The sequence below is a fragment of the Sus scrofa genome, chromosome 5 (genome assembly GCF_000003025.6).
Source record: "Sus scrofa isolate TJ Tabasco breed Duroc chromosome 5, Sscrofa11.1, whole genome shotgun sequence".
Taxonomy (NCBI): Eukaryota; Metazoa; Chordata; class Mammalia; order Artiodactyla; family Suidae; genus Sus; species Sus scrofa.
Window position 1 is genome coordinate 84,026,104 of NC_010447.5, and position 16,055 is coordinate 84,042,158.

General features: G+C 37.0%; 1 protein-coding gene across 3 annotated transcripts in view; it reads left to right on the forward strand.

The window, feature by feature from the left end:
• UHRF1BP1L (UHRF1 binding protein 1 like) overlaps positions 1–15,650 on the forward strand; it is a 106,126-nt gene extending 90,476 nt beyond the window's left edge. Inside the window, exons 20-21 of one of the 3 annotated variants that reach the window (XM_003126693.5) lie at positions 8,283–8,476; positions 11,767–15,648. In XM_003126693.5, coding sequence (XP_003126741.3) covers positions 8,283–8,476; positions 11,767–11,886 — 314 coding nt within the window. In that variant the 3' untranslated portion in view covers positions 11,887–15,648. Of the gene's footprint in view, positions 1–8,282; positions 8,477–11,766 lie in introns of all 3 variants that reach the window. The other 2 variants (XM_005664214.3, XM_021092725.1) reach the window with 2 other exon arrangements.

The window sequence follows — 16,055 nt, forward strand, 5'->3', positions numbered from 1 at the left end:
GTTGCTGTGGCTCTGGCGTAGGCCAGTGGCTACAGTTCCGATTGGACCCCTAGCCTGGGAACCTCCATATGCCACGGGAGCAGCCCAAGAAATAGCAAAGAGACAAAAAAAAAAAAAAAAAAAAAAAAAAAAAAAACAAAAAAAAAAACCTCACAGTATTATTTGAATTTAAACAGCAGCACTTAATATGTAAATTGTTGATGTGTCTTTCAAAAGCTCATTGAGATGATGAGAAGTGGTTGTGTTATTCAGGATATTAGCATTGTACAAAATTTAAGACAGTTTATTTCAGGAGTTCCTTTTGTGGCTCAGTGGAAATGAATCCACCTAGTATCCAGGAGGATGTGGGTTCGATCACTGGCCTATACACACACACACACACACACACACACACACACACACACACACACACACACACTATACCATCTATTGTTAATTACTTTTAGTAGTAGTGTACTATCTCTCAGCATGTTTTCCACCTGACACGTCTAGGGCCTGGCATACTCCCATCTGCAACAGCGGCCATTATGGCCTTAGTTCCCAGCAAAAGGGTTGTGAGGGACTACCTCCATCAATAGATTATATCAGATTGTTGTGGGGGGGGGCATTATCTGTTTAAAGGTTTATGATGAGTAGGTCTTTGCCATGTACCCCCTTAGGATCATTGCTATAAAACTTCCTAACTGGGAATGAGGGAAGAGTTTTTATTTTTTTTTTTGGTTTTTTTTTTGTTGTTGTTGTTGTTGTTGTTTTGTTTTGTTTTGGTCTTTTTGCTATTTCTTTGGGCCGCTCCTGCGGCATAGGGAGGTTCCCAGGCTAGGGGTCGAATCGGAGCTGTAGCCACTGGCCTACGCCAGAGCCACAGCAACGCAGGATCCGAGCCAGGTCTGCAACCTACACCACAGCTCACGGCAACGCCTGATCGTTAACCCACTGAGCAAGGGCAGGGACCGAACCCGCAACCTCATGGTTCCTAGTCGGATTCGTTAACCACTGCGCCATGACGGGAACTCCCAGGGAAGAGTTTTTAAATTGCTAAACCTAAAAAAAGTGTAACACTTAAACTCAGAAGAGTACCCATAAGACACTCAGAGAAGACAAATGAATAGACATCTTCCATTTGAGTAAACAGAACTATTGAAACCTAGATTTGGAAGTTCCCATTCGTGGAACAGTCAAAATGAACCCAACTAGGAACCATGAGGTTGCGGGTTTGATCTCTGGCCTTGCTCAGTGGGTTAAGGATCCAGTGTTGCGGTGAGCTGTGGTGTAGGTCATAGGTGCAGCCTGGATCTGGCATTGCTGTGGCTGTGGTGTAGGCCTCCGGCTATAGCTCCCGATTAGACCCCTAGCCTGGGAACCTCCATATGCTGCTGGTTCAGCCCTAAAAAAAAAGACAAAAAGACAAAAAAAAAAAAAAAAAAAAAAAGAGAGACAAAAAACCCCCCCAAAAAACAAAAAAAATTCTGAATTTAAAGTAAGATATTTGTCAAACACCTACTCTGGTACTAATAGCAGTTGATATTTGAATAATGCATTCCAGTTTATAAAGTTCTTTTACCTTAAATATTAATTCTTACCATAATCCTTTGAGGATATTAAAGCAAGTATTTTTATCACCTCCATTTTGCAAATGCAGAGATTTTAGACAAGTTGAATGGCAGAGCCTGCGTTAAGGAAAAAGTATATATTGCTGTAAGATGCAGTTTCATCCATGAGGGGCATGGACTTGTTCATTAAAATTTGTTCTGAAAACTAGAAAGACGCTCTTTTAAAGTAAATAAAAGGAAATATGTCTTTCTGTGATAGAGACTCCACTCATCCCTATCATTCACAGGTTTTCTCCTTTCCCCTCCCTAGCTAGCCCTTCCATTTTTTCACTTTCCTCTTCCTGCCTTGTCTTCCCCATTCCCTCCCTTCTCTTTTCCTTTTCCCTTCCTCCCTCTTCTTCTCTACTTATCTTGCCCTCTTTTTAAAAATCATAGTTGATAATATTATATTAGTTTCAAGTGTATAGCATAACGATTTAGTATTTTTACAGATTACACTCCTTTGGCTATAATTCCCTGTGCTATATACTGTGTATCCTTGTTGTTTATTTTATGCCTGGTAGTTTGTATCTCTTAATCTTATACTTCTGATTTGCCCCTCCCTGCTTCCCTCTCCCTTTTTGGTAACCACTAGTTTGTTTTCTGTGTCTGTGAGCCCGTTTCTGTTCAGACCATCACTGTTTACAATAGCCGGGATATGGAAGCAACCCTAATGCCCATCAGCAAATGAAGGGAAGAAGATGTGGTACATGAACACAATGGAATATTACTCGGCTGTAAAAAAAGGAATTTAGATTTTACAGCTACATAAGTGGACCTAGGTTGTTAAGCTCAGTAAAGTAAGTCAGAGAAAGAGAAATAGTATATGATTTCACTTCCATGTGGAATCTGAAAAGTTCCACAAATGAGTGTATATGCAAAACAGAAGCAGACTCACAGTTAACTCTCCTTCTTTATCTTTAATTTCATGTACATCCCCTCTTCCTTTTTTCCCTTCCTCCCTCCTCTTACTCTTCCACTCTCCCAGCTATCTCCCCTCCCTCCTTCTCTATCTCATTTCTTCTTTTCTTTTCCCTGTATTTCTTCCTTCCCTATCTCTCTCCTTCCCTTTTCTCTCCTCATTCCACCTCCCAGTAATTTAAATAAAATGGGTTTCAGAACTGTTTGGCTGGTGGGTTTTTTTTACATTATTTTTAGGATCTCAAGAGTAGTAAGATAATAGGCTAAATAGAATGGGCCTTGGGTCCTCTGTTTTCCTCATTTTTTTAAAAATTCATATTAGTGTTCTATATAAGACATCATTTAAAAGAAGACTTTTGCTTCTCTAAAAGTTTGAAAACTAAAAGTACGTTATAAATTACTAACCGAGTAGAATTTTACGGGTTTTATTAGTTTTTTGAGGTTGAAAGAGTGGAGAATGTAGCTTTTCCATGACTAGGTACTTTAGGATTTTTCTTACAGTCACCATAAAGCTGGGTGGTGTGCTAACCTGAACGATTAAAACGGTTTTTATAGTTTTTTCTTCTAGTTAATATTATTAAAAACATAAATAACATAGGACAATATTGTAAAAAGTAGTTTCTGATTTGAGTTCACTATAATATGATGAACCCAAGAGCAGACCAAAACTCAACCTGATGGCATTTATCCATGCAGATAGAACTATTCTGTGTACACACACACACACACACACACACACACACACACACACAGAATAGGGGTAAACTTGATAGAGCTGTATGGAGGGTGATTAGCAATATGAATAAAAGCTTTAAAAATATTCTTGTTCTTTGACTTAGCTAATACCTTCTGGGAATCTTTTAATGGGAAAAATGACGTCGAGCAGTTATTACTCTTTCATCTGCTCAATATAATTTGATTTGGTGAACTATCATTCTGTCATGACAGTTCCATTTGACTTTGGTGCACCTGACAGTCATATGGCCCTATCACAAAAGTGGGAATGGGGCCCAGCTAAGCCATTCAAAACATTTAAGCCTCTGGGATACTGTGAGTGATAATGAACTGTAGGCCAAGCATTCTGGGTCTTTTTGTGTGTGTGAATTGAAAAGGGTACTGAGAGAAGGGGGTCACAGACTATAAAACTCACTTGTTTGGAGTCACCAGAGGCTACCTTTGCCATCATGTGATCGAACTAGCCCAGAGGAAAAGAAAAGTGAACCTGAGAAGCAGAGAGAGTCAGGTTCTAAAAAGGATGTGATATGAATGTCAATGTCCGGCCATGGCTGAAGCACTAGCACTTGGACTCCCCTGTTACAGAAATAAATACATTTCGTTTTTTAAAAGCAAATTTGACTTGGGCTTCTTTTCACTTGCAGCCTAGTTGCTCTGATTATATATGATCCAAAAAGAAGAAAAAATATTTGATATGTAAAAATATTCCCTGCCTTGTTTTTGTCTTTTTTAAAATTTTTTTATTTTTTACTTTGGCTTTTTAGGGCCATACCTACAGCATATGGAGGTTTGTAGGTTAGGGATTGAATCAGAGCTACCTCTGCTGGCCCACACCACAGCCATAGCAATGTGGGATCTGAGCCACATCTGCGACCTGCACCACAGCTCGCAGCAATGCCAGATTCCCCAACCCACTGAGCAAGGCTAAGGATCGAACCCACATCCTCATGGATACTGGTCGGATTCATTTCCGCTGCACCATGACAGGAACTCCTGTTTTTGTCATTTTTAATAACAGCATTTTCCATATCTGGTTCATATACCAAACCATGCACCAATTAAATTGTACAATTAGTGGTACTTGGTATCCTCAGCAATGCTGTAGTCACCATGACAACTTCTAGAACATTTACATCACCCTCAGAAACTTCTAGAACATTTACATCACCACCTGTACCAGTATGCTGTCCACGTTACTCCCAGCACCCACTGGTTTGCTTTCTTTTTTTATGGATTTGCCTATTCTGGGCATTTCATGTAAGTGAAATATGTAAGCATAATATTTTTAAGGTTCATTCATGTTTTATCAGTTTGAGTATCAGTACTTCATTCCTTTGTGTGGCCAAATGATAGACATACTGCATTTTGTTTATTCGTTGCTTAATGAATTTAAGTTATTTCTACCTTTTGGCTATTTTGAGTTATACTACTGTAAGTATATATGTATATGTTTTTATTTCCTTTGGGTATATATCCAAGAATGGAATTATTGAGACTTGGTAACTCTGTGTTTAACCGTTTAAGGAACTGCTTTTCAAAAGTGGCTCTACCATCTCACATGTTGACCACTACAGTTTATGAGGATTCCAACTTCTCCACATATTTGCCAATGCATGTGATTATCTGCTTTTTTTATTATCTGATTGTACTTATTCCAGTGGGCATGAAGTTGTATATCATTATGGTTTTGAGCTATGCTTCCCTAATGGCTAATGTTTTCAAACATCTCTTCATATCTTTCTTGACCAATTGTGTATTTTTAGAGATATGTCCCTTCACATGCTTTGCTTATTTTTTAAATAGGTTATTTATATTTTTATATTTGAGTTGTAAGAGTTCTTTATATATTGTATAAATGTCTCTTATCAAATATATGATTTGAAAATATTTACCCATGCTATGGGCTGTCTTTTTACTTTTTTGATAGTATCCTTTGAAACACATTTTTAAAAATTTTTAATAAAGATAAATATGTCTGTTTTTTCTTTTTCTTTCTTTCTTTCTTTTTTTTTTTTTTTTTTTGGTTTTCTTTTGTCCTTTTGGTGTCCTATGTAAAAATTCCATTGGTAAGTCTCAAGTCATGAAGTCATGTTTTCTTTTAAGAGTTTTATATATTTGGCTCTTAAATTTAGATATTTGATCCATTTGAGTTCATTTTTGTATTTAGTGTGCGGGTTTGGTATATAGATAGATGAATGGGTTTATTTCATTTATCTGTATATCTTTTGATTACCAACTTGATTTGGAGTGGGTTTTAAATCAAGAAGTGTGAGTCCTACAACATTTGTTCTTTTTCAAAGTTGTTTTGACCTCTGCAATTCCTATGAGTTTTAGAATCAGCTCTTTAATTTCTATAAAAAAGCCACCTTAAATTCCTTTTTTTTTTTTTTTTTTTTTTTTTTTTTTTTTTTTTTTTAAGGGCTGTACCTGTGGCATGTGGAGGTTCCCAGGCTAGGGCTCGAATTGGAGCTGTAGCCGTTGGCCTATGCCACAGCCACAGCCACACTGGATCTGAGCCATGTGTGCAACCTATACACCACAGCTGACGCAACACCAGATCCTTAACCCACTGAGCGAGGACAGGGATTGAACCTGCAACCTCATGGTTCCTAGTCGGATTTGTTTCCAGTGCGCCACAATGGGAACTCCTTCCTTAAATTCTGATAGGAATTATGTTAAAGCTGTAGGTCATTTAGGAATTATTATCTGTTCCTATCGGTGAACATGGGATTTTTCCCCTCTGTTTATTTAGATCTTTAATTTCCTTCAACAATGCTTTGTGTTTTCAGAGCATAAATTTAACACTTACTTTATTAAATTTATTCCTAAGTATTTTATTCTTTTTCATTACATTTTATGTATTTATTTTATTATTTATTTATTTTGGGGAGAGCATGCCCATGCATGCAGAAGTTCCTGGGCCAGAGATCAAACTTGTGCCATAGCAGTGACTGCCAGATCCTTAACCCTCTATGCCACCAGCGGACTTCCACTTTTTGATAACATTTTAAGTGGAATTGTTTTCTTTTTTTTTTTTTTTTTTTTGTCTTTTTGCTATTTCTTGGGCCGCTCCTGCAGCATATGGAGGTTCCCAGGCTAGGGGTCCAATCGGAGCTGTAGCCACTGACCTACGCCAGGGCCACAGCAATGCGGGATCCGAGCCGCGTCTGCAACCTACATCACAGCTCACGGCAACGCTGGATCGTTAACCCACTGAGCAAGGGCAGGGACCGAACCTGCAACCTCATGGTTCCTAGTCGGATTCGTTAACCACTGCGCCACGATGGGAACTCCTGGAACTGTTTTCTTAATTTAATTTTGAATTATTCGTTACAAGTGTTTAGGAAGACAGTTGATCTTGTATCCTGTAATCTTGTTAAACATTATTAGTTCTAAGAGTTTTTAGTGGATTCCTTATTTTTTTCCTGTATATAAGATCGCATCATCTGTAAATAGAGATAGTTTTACTTCTTCCTTTCTAATCTGGATACGTTTTATTTCCTTTTGTTGCCTAACTGCCTTGGCTAGAACCTCTAGGACATTGTTGAATAAAAGTGTTGAAAACAAACATTCTTATCTTATTCTCAATCTTAGGGGGAAAACATCCAGTCTTTTACCAGTAAGCATGGTATTAGCTGTGGTTTTTTGAAAATGCCCTATATCAGATTGAGCTTTATAAGTGTTTTTATCATGAGAAAGTGTTGGATTTTGTCAAGAGAAATTTTTTCTGCATCTATTGAGATGACTGTGCGGCTCTTGTTATATTCTGTTCTGTTGATGTGATGCATTACATTAGTTGATTTTTGAGTGTTAAATAAACCTTGCATTCTTGGGATAAATCCCACTTAGCCATGGTATGTAATTATTTTTATGTATTGCTGGGTTTAGTCTGCTAATATTTTGGGGAGGGGTTTTGTGTTCATATTTATAAGCATGTTGATTTTAGTTTGTTTTCTTGTGATTTCTTTGGCTATGGAATTAGGGTAATACTGGCTTTATAGAATGAGTTAAGAAGTGTTCCGTCTGTTTTTTTGGAGGAATTTGTAAAGATTTGGTAGTCTTTAAATGTTTGGTAGAACTTGCTATTGAAACAGTGTGGGCCTGGGATTTTCTTTGTGGGTATTTTTTTTGTTTTTTGTTTGTTTTGATTCCCAATTTAATCACTTTACCTGTTCATGTTGTCTCTTTTTTTTTTTTTCTCAAGGTCATGAGGATTTACTTCTTTCTACTTTTTATTTATATATGTATTTATTTACTATTAATTTTATTACATTTATAGTTGTACAACAATCACCACGACTGTCTCTTTCTTATTGGGTCCTTTTTTTTTTTGGTCTTTTTAGGACTGCACTCACAGCATATGGAGGTTCCCAGGCTAGGGGTCAAATTGGAGCTGTAATGCCAGCCTGTGCCATGGCCACAGCAACACCACATCCAAGCCACGTCTCTAACCTATACCACAGCTCACTGCAGTGCTGCAATCCTTAACCCACTGAGCAAGGCTAGGGATCACCAACCCACATCTTCATAGATACTAGTCCAGTTCATTAACCTCTGAGCCAGGACGGGAACTCCATTACTGAGTCTATTTTGGTAGCTTGTGTTGGTTTTTTTTGTTTGTTTGTTTGTTTGTTTTGGTAGCTTGTGTTTTTGCAGGAATTTTTCATTTATCTAATTTATTGTCATACAGTTGTTCACAGTATTCCTCTATAGTTTTTATTTCTGTTAGGTCGATAGATAGTAATGTCCCTTCTTTCATTTCTGATTCTAGTAATTTTTTTCCCTTTTTAAATTTTTTTTTGGTCCCTCTAAGGTTTTATCAGTTTTATTCATGTCTTCAACAGATGAGCTTTGGTTTTGATTTTGTTCATCTTTTCAATGAATGAACCTTTTGTTTTATTGACTTCATTGTTTTCCTATTTCATAATGTCTCAATAATAGAGATATTCATTTTTAAATTTGTTTCTCACAATAGAACTTAAGAACTTAGAACATTTATGTAGAGATGTTATTTGAGCATTTTATTTATTTCATTAGATTCTTACGTGTTTAACACTGAAAATGATTTGAAAGAAAATGTCAGAAGTGACTCAGTGCTGCTTACCAGTGGAAAGTGTGATCTGAAGAAACAACACAGTGTCACTCAGGCCACTCAGACAAGCCCAGAAGTTCCTTGGCCTTCCCAGTCACCCAACTTTCCTGAGTGCTCCTTTGACTTTACTAGAGAACAGGTAATGGGGAACTAGTTCATTCTCATGTCGTTCAGTTTCAGCAATTAAAATAAATATTAGATGTTGCATAGTTAAGACAGTATCTATTTACTTATTTAAATAACATCTGTTGAGTGTCTGTTCTGTGCCAGGCACTGTGTTAGATGCTATTGATATAGTGTTGAACAAGGTATGGCCATTCCCATCCTCCACAAACATCATGTAGTCTAATGGGAAGATAAAGAAGTAAATGTGGGAGAGTGCCAGTTTCATGGAGGATGTATTCATTTTGAGGTTTTATGTCTTGATGTTTTTTGTTTTAATGTTACGATGTTTTGATGTTTTATTTTAAAGTTGCAAAAGTAGTGTAATATTTCAGAACTTTGGAAGGATATTTTAATATAACTGTAACAGACTCTAACCTCTTACAGTGCTATCAGTATTTAAAAGTTTTTCAGAATTCCCGCTGTGGCACAGTGGGATCAACGGCATCTTGGGAGCACTGGGACACAGGTTTGATCACCAGCCTGGCACACTGGGTTAAGGATCTGGCGTTGCTATGGCTGTGGCTTAGGTTACAACTCTGGCCCAGATCTGATCCTTGGCCCAGAAACCCCATATACTGAGGGGTGGCCAAAAAAGAGAAAAAAATTTTTAATTTAAAAAATAAATAAAATTTTTTCCTCTCAGGTTTTTTCCATAATTTTTCTAACCAATTACTATTCTAGCATATATACTGTATTTTTTTTAAATTTAGCATTGTTTAACAAATACTTTCCATATTGCTGCTTATGCTTCATTTTTTTTTTTTTGTCTTTTTGCTATTTCTTGGGCCGCTCCCGCGGCATATGGAGGTTCCCAGGCTAGAGGTCTAATTGGAGCTGCAGCCACAAGCCTACGCCAGAGCCACAGCAACGCGGGATCCGAGCCAGGTCTGTGACCTACACCACAGCTCACGGCAATGCCGGATCCTTAACCCACTGAGCAAGGGCAGGGACCGAACCCGCAACCTCTTGGTTCCTAGTCAGATTCGTTAACCACTGCGCCATGATGGGAACTCCCATGTTTTTTTAAGTATAGTTGATGCTTCGTATTTATTACTAATGTCAGAGTCATTTGGACGTAAATGTACTGTCATTTCTAAAGGTTCCTCCTAAAATTTGTAATATATGAGTTGCTTCTTATTTTTTTCTGTAATAAATAAAATGTTTAGCAAAATTTTAATTCTCTGTGATAGAACCACAGAATGAGTTCACTCATTTGTAACAGGATTGTTGGATGTCAACTCTGAGCTAAGGATACAGAACTGGAACAGTATACCACCCCATCTATTGAGGGTTTGGTGGGAAAGACATAATGTGTAATTATTAGTCACAGCACACTATGTTATGTGCTATGCATACTAGAGTTTGAGGAAGTATAATGAAATATTCAACCGGTCTGTCAACTAGGCATTCTTTCTTTTTAGCCCTGGCTGTACCCAGAGCATATGGGAATTCCCTGGGCCAGGGATCAAATCTGAGCCAGAGCTGCGAACCAAGCCGCAGATGCAGCAACACTGGATTCATAACCCACTGCACTGGGTCAGAGATGAAACTGGCACTTCCACAGAGACAAGCCAAGTTAGTAACCCACTTCACCACAGCAGGAACTCCAAGCCAGGCATTCTTTTTTGCTGTTGCTATCTTTTAGGGCCTGACCTGCAGCATATGGAAATTCCTGGGCTAGGGGTTGAATCAGACCTGCAGCTGCCAGCCTACTTCACAGCCACAGCCAAGGCAATGCCAGATCAGAGCTGTGTCTGCAACTTACACTGCAGCTTGCAGCAACACCAGATCTTTAACCCTCTGAGTGAGGCCAGGGATTGAACCCATATCTTCATGGATTCTAGTCAGGTTTGTTACCGCTGAGCCACAATGAGAACTCCAAGCCAGGCATTCTTAATGCAGAAACTAAAATAAGTCTGAGAGGCCTATGAAATTAAATGCCTGTAATTTCATGTGTCTGTGTAAATGCATTTTTCTGTGGAGAAATTTCTTAGTTTTATCACATCTTCATAGTTAGGGGTAAGGGAATGGTTTTGAGAGGGTAAAATACTTGAACTGAGTCTTTTTATTTTTTTATTTTTTTTATTTTTTTGTCTTTTGTCTTTTTTTGTTGTTATTGTTGTTGCTATCTCTTGGGCCGCTCCCGCGGCATATGGAGGTTCCCAGGCTAGGGGTCGAATCGGAGCTGTAGCCACCAGCCTACGCCAGAGCCACAGCAACGAGGGATCCAAGCCGCGTCTGCAACCTACACCGCAGCTCACAGCAACGCCGGATCGTGAACCCACTGAGCAAGGGCAGGGACCGAACCCGCCACCTCATGGTTCCTAGTCGGATTCGTTAACCACTGCGCCACGACGGGAACTCCTGAACTGAGTCTTAATGAGGGGAGACCTCTTGACATCTAGATGAAAACATCTAATGAGATATTCAGAATGCAGATATGGAGCTCAAGAGAAAGGCTTGTGCCAGGTCAAGATATGTGTGATCATTAGAGCCACGGGAGTGGAGGAGATCATTGAAGAGAGTGACTCCAAGTCATAAGAGAAGACCAATTATGGAGTCTATTAGAATATGAAAATTCTAAGGTGTTTTGTTTTGTTTTGTTTTGTTTTTGCATTTTAGGGCCACACACCTGGCATGTGGAGGTTCCCAGGCTAGGAGTCGAATCAGACTAGAGCTGCTGGCCTATGCCACAGCCACAGCAACACAGGATCTGAGCTGCATCTGCGACCTACGCCACAGCTCACTGCAATGCCAGATCCTTAACCCCACCTAGCGAGGCCAGGGATCAAACCCGAATCCTCATGGTTCCTAGTCGGATTTGTTTCTGCTGCACCACAATAGGAACTCTATAAATTTAAGGATTCTTAAACAGCAGAGGAAAAGATGCAAAGTCCATAGGTAGGGAGGGATAAGCAAGGCAGACCTGTGGCATAAAAGGCGAAAGAGGAGAGAGGCTTAGCAAGGAGGGATGAGGTCAGCACCATGTAAAGGGAAATTGAAATTAAACAAAATCACTATTAGATTTGAAAATTAGGAGTTAATGTTTTAAATTGTTGAGTCAAAACTTGTGAACATTTGAAAGCGCTTGGTATGTGTTTCCAAATAGCTCCTCGAAGTAGTTTTCAGCTTTAGTGCACCCTGACCAGCATTGGGTGATTTTACTGACCCACATGTCACATCTTTAGATTCTGTATTTTCTGAAATAGTCTGTATTTTCTGAAAATGGTTAAGTTTTCTTATTTTCCAAATTTATCATTTCAGCTCATGGAAGAGAATGAATCTCTTAAGCAAGAATTGGCTAAAGCCAAAATGGCTCTTGCAGAGGCTCACTTGGAAAAAGATGCTCTTCTTCATCGTATAAAGAAGATGACAGTTGAATAGCATGAGTGGCAGTCAAAAACTCAAATTACAGCTCTGGAGTATGGAGGTTATATTTATAATGTGATGCTACCAATTAGTGGAAGACTTTTCTTTTCATGAAAAGACAATAAAATGAAATAGAATGTGATGAAGTGGTGACTATTCCAAAGCCAGTTTAGAAAATACTAGGTACGGGCATTACAATCTTTTGGTTGTTTTGTGTTTTGGGATTTAACCCTCTTTTAAACTGGTGTGATATACAGGGAAGTCATTGCATACTGTAAAAATAAGTACATGCACAATGAAAAGAAGTTGTCATTTCCTAATTTTGGTATTACATTATAGGCATTTTTTAAAAAGAAAAATGAAAATCTATTGTGTTCGCACAGATTTCTGAATTTATCTATCACTCTGTTAATAATTTACTATTATTTACAAAGATTCAGATGCTTTTAGGGCTAATGTAAAATAAAAGGAGGCTTACATCTTAAATGTTATTGAAATTATGTACTTAAATCTATAACTATTTAATTACTGTAAAAAAAAGTCCAATCAAATTAATAAATTATCTTGATTGCCGGATTTGAAAATTCTGGAAAATTATCACCCTACTGAACTTACAAAGTAATTCGAAATGTGAAAAAGAAGTCGTTTTAAATGATGGGTAAACTGTAAGTTGAAGCTATAATCTTCAACAAAAAAGATGGTACAAATGTTAAAATAAAAAGCACAAACTGTAAAAAGGCAAAACATTAGCGTATATGGCCAACTGATTTTAAAAGCATTACTTGTACATTCTTTTAAACATTTACTGTTAGAAGTAAAGAGTGATTTAACTATCCTGCTATATTTGGCAGCATTTGTAACTATAAGACTTTTGATTAATACTATTTATATTATTTCTTTAACTTCATCTTTTCTCTATTTAAGGAAGAGAATGTTTTCAGAGACTTTTCTTTTCACAAAATAATTTCATACCATTCCTGTAGTACCATATTAGGTGGATGTTTGCACATATTGAATTTATAAATGCTAGTTTTGATTAAAGTTCTATGTGACATATATTATCTTCTATAATAAGAATAACTGATAAATTTTGAATTCTATTTTCTAGGGATTGTTATAGTTGAAACGAACATGAGAAAGAATCTCAATCATGCATTATGAAATAAAATTCATGAGTATTTAAGAAACAGAGGCTTTTAATAATTTAAAATATATTCTGATAGAATTAAATTAAGTAGGGTCTATTTTAGAATTCATATTCTTAAACAGAAATATATCCAAGATAGAACATGAAATAGCTGGACTGCCCTTTCTTTAGGATACTTGAAAAATTTCAAATCTTCAACTGTATTAAGATACTTTATGGTGCTTTGCTTGTGTGAAATGACTTCTATAGCCATCCCTGTATCTAGGTACTTGGAAGGAAATATGGTTTCATTTTACATTGAGTGTTGGAGTGATTTTAGATTTTATTGAAAATGGTACTGGCCTTTTTTTCCTGTAATGTCCATTTTCATTTACGTAATTTAAATATACAGGCCCTGTTTTTGGGAGATAAGGATACAGCAAAGAACAAATTAAATTGTTAATATATTACTTCAGAGTATTTTAAAAATCATGTTAAACCATTTTAATTTAAGACTATTGTATAGTTTTAGATTAAAAACAAAAGTCCAGTTGAAAGATTTTAAATGTATAGCTTTTATCCTTGGTAGAGTACTTTTGATCTGCAGGTATATATTCAACAAAAGCATTCTCTATTATAGAAAAGCTGAATTGTTGGGACATTAACTTCTTCAGAGCTCACAGTGTTTCTCACACATGATGTATTTGCTCTATGTGAATTTTAAATTTGTGATATAATTGTTTAGTGTCATAGATGCTGAGTGTTTTTCTCATTTTTTCAATTATTTGGCTTGCTCAAGAAAATCACATGAACAGTAGAGACGATAATAATACGGATCTGTTCTATATATTGAATTTTTAAAAATTTATAGCAATGACTATTTTTATAGAGATTTAAAATTCATAAGCATTTAATTCCCACAACAAACCTGGGAGGTAGGTTTTATTCACATTTTAAAAGTTAAATAAAACCCCTAAGGCTCAGAAAAAGCAAGTGACTTGCCTGAAATCACAATTAATAACCTGCTCTTTTGACTTAAACCCCAGTTACATGCTTTTATTTTATGTTATTCATTATATCACAGATTTTGCTGCAGATGGGGAAGGGAATCACTTGTTGTCTCTTATTTGTTTTTATTTTAAAGATAAATGTAATATTTTTAAAGCGTGTACTATTCAGACTACTTAAAAAATAATGGGAGAATTTTGTTTAGGTTGACCTCAACCTTTTTATTATTTGAGACATGTAGGAATAAATTTACCAGAGTTTTTTAATGACCATAAATTAGAAATAAAGTTGCCATGTCTCTTTTTTGGCTAAGCTGTTTAATAGAGATGTCAGTAATCAGGGGCAGAAAGTGGTAATTGTGTTTTCCTTTTTAATTTTATGTATGTGAAAAACATTTTCTTGGTATGTTGTATTTTTTTTTTTCTTTTCTAGAATTCAGAAGATCACTATGTGACACTAGTCATGATAAAGCATTATTTTCATTTTTACTTAAGCCATGGAAGAATGGCTGTGTGTGACTGCAGGCTAATATATGTGAGAAAAAAAAAAAATCAACCAGAAACCCCTTTCTGGGTTTTTACTGTAGTTGTTGTTATTCAGTGCTTGTAAATACAGGAGTTAAAACTTCCTTAAGTTTTTGTTAGCACATCCCAGTCTAATCAAGGCACGACCACCCCCCTGGTTCCCAAACTAGTAACCTAGAACTCCTCTTCAATACCTTCTTCTCCCTAACCACACCCCTCTCTCCATCAATTCATTACCAGGTCCTGTCTTTTTACCTTGTAAATTTGTCTACTCCCCCTCACTTACTGCTTTCCTAATGTAAGCTTCTGTCAGCATTTTTTACTTGCATTACTGCAGTTACCTCCTAACTAGTCTTCCTAAGCTGCTGTGGCCCTCTTGATTGATTCTTGATACCGCAGGCAGAATTCTCTTTTTTGAGGTTTTAATCAAGGCATCCCATCTACCCCCAGTTTCACCCCAGCTTAAAACATTTTGATGGTCTTTCATTGCTCTTATCACCCCCCCCCCAAAAAAAAGGTTTTGAAACCTGCTAGATCACATATTTGGGCTACTATTTATAATTCTGAACACTGAAAGAATTAATGTCTCAGAATATTAAAACAATGGCTGGTACATCACCTTAACAAGCACTTAATAGACATTAGTCTTACTCTGCACCACGTTTCACTTTTTTTGTATTCTACCCTCATTGCACTTTAAGTATCTGGAATAAGTGAGAATTAAAGTGCTTCTTCCACCATAGGAGCCTTTGTTCATGCTGTTCCTATGGCTTGAAATACCTTCCCTTTTCATTGCTTAGTTAATTCCTGTTTGTCTTTTAGATCTCAGCTCATTCATCACTTCCTCGGGGAAGCTTTCTTTAATTTCTGTCATAGAGTAAGACCCCACTGATGTATATTATCACATGGATTCATACCTCTACTTAGCTTTGAACACCTTTGTAATTTTCTATGTATTTGTTCAAGTAATGTATCCCTTCTCGATTGTAAACTCCATGAGGACAGGAATTGTGTTTTTGTTGTCGCTGTTCAACTTTGTATTCCTTGTGCCTCATACAGTGCCTGGCTTATAGTAGGTGCTCAATAAATTTGTTGAAAGAATAAAATGAATGGATGAGGTATCAGGGATTTTTTCAGGTATTGAGTTATTCCTCTCAGTTGGATGGAGGGGAGATGGGACTCAGGCAATAAAAGTAGGTCGTGGTAGTCATTAAAAGTGGCTGACACCTTGGAGAATGGAGAAATTTGCTATACTGTGTCCTGAATTTGAATATCTGAAATTCTAGTTGATTTATCAAAAGCAGAAAATTAGCACATCACTTCATACAACTGCTAGAGTGCCAGAATGTCATCTGGCTTTGATTGTAACATATGGTGTTGTGGCTGTTGAGATCTGCCAGTCCTGTCAGCTAAACAGAGTGGAAATAAGGCCAGAAGAGTAGTGGCTGAAATAATTTTCAGTTTTGAGAAATTGGTACACAGAATCAGTTGTGCCTGTTTCCTTAAAGGGTAGACAACCTCATTTT